Genomic DNA, 4,618 nt, shown 5'->3' with positions numbered 1-4,618 from the left:
TGCTGATTGCAAAGGATTCTTTAATGGCAGTAACACAAAATGGATTAGAGACAATGGCAGAGGCCACAGTACCACAAGGGCATTGCAATGCAAATTACAAAAGAAGTGATGCTGGTTCTGCACTGACACTCTCTGTTTCACTTAGCCACACACACAACCTGCAATGCTTCTACATTCCACAGCCCAGGACTCTGGAATGCCAGCTGAGGGTACAACAGGTTTCACACATGCGGCATTGCCTCCTCTATCTTGGACACTCTCATATGATCAATCCTGATGATTCTTGCATTGGTGTGGTGGGAGCAGCGTGCAAGGCAGGATGGAGAAGTGCAGCTCTGCAGTGCAGCAGAGCAGAGAGCGCTGACATTCGGTGGTCCTGTGACACTGGGGGAAAAGGCAGCACCAGCAGAGGCGGAGATCCGGGTGTCAAATTTCTGCATCTTTTCTCAGCGCTGCAGGATTTGCATTCTAACAGCCACAGCCAGGGCGCAGGGGGCGCAGGAAGGAAAGCTTGTCGTTGAAATCGATTGCCTTGTAATTTGGAAAGTGCTCGTGCTCTCGGGCAAGGTATTGAAATCCACTTCCATCGCTGTGCTCACACAGCAGCCAGACACCTCTCTGGACTTTGTGGGAAGAAATGATGTCATTGTCATATCCTGCAGCCAGGTTGGTTGCTTCTCTTATTATTCTGCTCTTCCCTTGATAATTAATGTGTTCATAGAGAGTGATCTGGGGATTGTACAGATCTTCAATGATCACCTGCAGAGAGCTGATCCTGTCATTCATCTCATTACCTACAAAGCTATATTCTCCCTCCTCAAACACCAGAAACCGACCCTGGTAATCAACATGCTCATAAGCCACCCAAGGCTGGCCAATTACTTTCACTGAGGAGACAATATCATTCCAATCTACATCTTTTAGATTGGAAATGTCAGTGGTGAATTCTTTGGACAGGCCCTTGAAGTTGGCATGCTCATAAATGATGATTTTGCCCATCTCTGCAGGACTTCTGGGGTGCAGATTTCTTGCTATAGGAGCTGGATGGCAGCCTGCACAAAAGGGAGACAGAAAACAAGTAGAGCTGGTAAGATGGCTTTCTGCTCCAGACAGAGGATTATGGGAAGTGTGGTGCAGAAAAGGAAAAGTAGAAAGTTTTTAGCAGAATAGAAACATAGCAGCAGCAGGAAAGCAGTGAGGGCATGACAGAAATTTCAGTTTAGAGGGAAAACATCAAACAAGACATGTGCCCACAACTACTCAGTTCAAATTAGTTGTGTGTGTTGGTTTAGTTACATACCCAAGATTAAGCTGTAAATACTCTCCCAGTCACCCCCCACAACTGTGTATCAGTGGCCCCCTCCAGGCTTTCCCTGGGTCAGGTTTGTCTCTCCTGCAGCAGCCATCCATCTCCTCATGCCCTGAGAGATGGCTTCAGTCTCTGCACACGCACACAGCAGAGCCTCACGGCTGTGCTGCAGCTCTCAGCCCAGCACTAAAGCCTCCTGCCCTTGCCCTGCACTTCACAGCAGCTGCCCAAGAAGCCCTTCCAGCTCTCCTGTGCCAAGGGTGCCTCTTACCTTGCTGTCAGCTCCAGGGCTGCGAGAGCTGAGGGCAATTCTTCAAGTGCAGGGCTGTGGTGTGTGCAGAGTGTCTCACCTGCCTCCATTTATACAGGCACAGAAGTGAAAGTGTGAATCACCCAATTCCAAGGAACTGGGAGTGGTTGATATCATGCTCAGGGTTCTAAAATTATTCGCATTCTATCTTGATCTTGATGCCCTACAACCAGACATCTCATTGCTCTGGTTCAAAAGTTCACTGAAGTGTGAGTGACCTGATAACCTTAGAACGTGGCTTCATGTCTGTCCCTGCTCGGAAGCCGTCTGAACCACAGGAACTGGAACACATTGTTTGGAGGAACCCCAGCTCCTTCAATCCCTCAACAGCTCAATTCCCTTCTCTGCACTCACTCCAGCCCCCCCATGTCTTCGTTGCAGTGAGGGACCCAGAACTGGGCCCAGCCCTTGAGGTGTGGCCTCAGCAGTGCTGAGCACAGGGGGACAATCCCTGCCCTGATCCTGCTGGCTAAACCATTGCTGATCCAGGCCAGGTGCCACAGGCCTTCATGGCCACCTGGGCACAGCTGGCTCATGTGCAGCTGCTGTCTGTCACGTGTGGGGCTTTTGTGACCGCAGGGCAGGACTCGGCCCTCGGCCTTGCTGAGCCTCATTCCATCGGCCTCAGCCCACTGACCCCTCTGCAGAGCCTCCTCACCCTCCAGCACACAACACTCACCCAAGCTGGTGTTGCCTACAGACTGACTAAGGGGGGAGATCCAAGGATGGGGCGCCCACATCTTCTCTAGAGAACCTCTTCCAGTGCCTCACCACCCTCACAGTGAAGAATTCCTTTGAAATGTCGAGCCTAAACCTACACTCTTTCATCTTGAAAGGCCGCAGTAAAAAGTCTCTGCCTTTCTCTGTAGGACGTTCTCCAGCCCTCTGACCATTGTCATGGCCCATCTCTACATCTGCTGTAACAGGTCTGTGTCTGTCTTGTTCAGGAAACCCCACGGTTGCATGCAGAGCTGCAGGTAGAGTCTCACCTCAGCAGATCAGAAGGGAAGGATCATCTCCCTCATCCTGCCAACTACACTTTCTGCAGCACAGGACACATTTGGCTTTCTAGGTGGCAAGTGTCAGGTCACGTCCAGTCTTTCATCCACCGGTGTTCTCAGCTCCTTCTCCACAGGGCTGCCCTCAGCCCATTCATCCCTCAGCCTACACTGCCCCTGGTGATTGCTCTGACATCCAGTTGCAGGGCCTTGCACTCAGCCTTGCTGAAATTTATGGGATGCACATCGGGCCATTGCTCAGGCTTCTCGAGGTCCTGCTTAACAATCCCTTCCTTCCAGCATGGCAACACACCACTCAGCTTGGTGTCATCTCCAGACTCGCTGAGGGTGCACCTGCCCCCATGGCTGTGACATCAAGGAAGGCATTGGAGAGCACTGGGGGCAGAACAGACCCTTGGGGGTCACCATTTGTTCATGGCTTCCATTGATCCTGATCAGGTTTCTCAGGAACTCACTGTGTGAATGACAGCACAGGCATTTAGGTGCCAGCAGCACAGCACTTCTGCTCCAAGAGATGGTACTTCCTCAAGGGAGAAGAGACCTAGAAAGATTTCTTCTCTTTTATCAGAGTATTCACCTGCTCACTTAACTTGCTCAGTTATTAGGGTGATTCAGCAAGGAGATGTGTTAACAATTAAGTAACTCAAACTGCTTCCTGCTTCTCATTTTCTGGATTTGTTGGCAGATGAAAGACAAGGAAGTGATTTGTGATTTGCACAGCTTCAGCAAAGGCAAGTCCAGTTCAAATAACCTACTGGCTTTTTACGATGGAGTGACTACTTCAGTGGAAAAGGGAAAGGCTACAGATGTCACCTACCTGGATTTCTGCAAGGCCTTTGACATGGTCCCCACAACTTCCTTCTTTCTAAATTGGAAGCACAGAGATTTGATGGGGAGACTGTTCAGTGGACTGGGCTTTGGCACCATGTAAATGACAAAACCAAGTTACCTCCAGGGAAGAGAGTTCCTTATAGGAACAACCAGCTGCACACATTTCACTCTGTCGCATTTATTTTCCTGATGACCTCTACAGACCCCTGAAGGAAAGTCTCTCATTACTGCTTTTGTCAACAACAAGCTTTACATTTTTTGAGATTTGATTTACAGGGATGGAGTATCTCATTTGAGCTTTGCCGTAGGATTGCTCTGATTAATACAGAGTCAATAAGGCACTGCCAAAAAAGCACAGCAGCATAAGAGGGAGGAATACACCGACAAGGAAACCAAGAAAAACTTAAAGGAAGCATCAGGAACTGAATTGAATGTGGGGCAGCTCTGTTGTTGGGTAAAGGAAGATGTCTTTGATGATGCATTTGGGGAAAAATATAAGTTGCTTCAGCCCTGCTTCCCACAATGGCTTTTCACTGTTGGATATATTAAAAGATGCTGTAAATCCATGCTGTGGGAATTCCAGTAGCAGATGAAATGAGTAGGGAAGAAAGCCACAGTAAAAATTTGCTAGCTTGCAAACAGCAAGTTTGAGAGTTTTGTACTTGGAAAAGAGCTTGAGTTTCCCCAAGGGAATGTTAAATCATCTAGCCAAAAACCCATGGGTTAAGGCATGTGTAGCAGAACAGCCTGTCTGCTGGTGTCCTGCACTCCTCTGATGGAGGCTGCCTGGGCAATGGAGCTGCCCTGCAGGTGCAGAGTCACAGTGGCTCATTCACAAAGCTGACCCAAAGGAGCTGCACCAGAGCCCTGAAACACAGAAACAAACACAGCATCACTGAGAAATGACAGAAGTGGTTAATGTGTAACATCACCTTTTACTGGGCATACAAGATCCGACTTTAAGGCAGTGCTGAAGCTTGCCAAGGTCCCTGGGCATGGTCCCTTCCCTCAGCTCTATCAAACGCTCCCTCAGCTCAGAGCCGTCTGCACACCTGCTCAGGGTGCCTCCATCCCACTGCCTGTGCCATGGATGAACACAGGGAGCACTCCTGGTGCCAGCAGGGACCCTCAGGGCCCCATTTGGGACTG

At 49.5% G+C, this 4,618-nt stretch overlaps 1 protein-coding gene across 1 annotated transcript; it reads right to left on the bottom strand.

Annotated features, from left to right (window-relative positions):
- Positions 1–1,674, bottom strand: LOC134415124 (epidermal differentiation-specific protein-like). The gene is made up of 2 exons (XM_063150424.1): positions 1,581–1,674; positions 1–1,052 (listed from the first exon to the last, which is right to left on the bottom strand). The coding sequence occupies exon 2, from the start codon at positions 997–999 to the stop codon at positions 469–471; it is 531 nt and encodes a 176-aa protein (XP_063006494.1). The 5' UTR covers positions 1,000–1,052; positions 1,581–1,674; the 3' UTR covers positions 1–468.
- Between the last annotated feature and the right edge of the window lie 2,944 nt (positions 1,675–4,618).

The sequence above is a fragment of the Melospiza melodia genome, chromosome 2 (genome assembly GCF_035770615.1).
Source record: "Melospiza melodia melodia isolate bMelMel2 chromosome 2, bMelMel2.pri, whole genome shotgun sequence".
Classification (NCBI taxonomy): domain Eukaryota; kingdom Metazoa; phylum Chordata; class Aves; order Passeriformes; family Passerellidae; genus Melospiza; species Melospiza melodia.
The sequence above is the reverse complement of the archived record's forward strand: the minus strand, read 5'-3'. Positions and strand labels throughout refer to the sequence as shown.

Bases quoted from the DNA above. Each gene is read 5' to 3' on its own strand.
- LOC134415124 (XM_063150424.1), bottom strand. From the start codon at position 999: ATGGGCAAAATCATCATTTATGAGCATGCCAACTTCAAGGGCCTGTCC.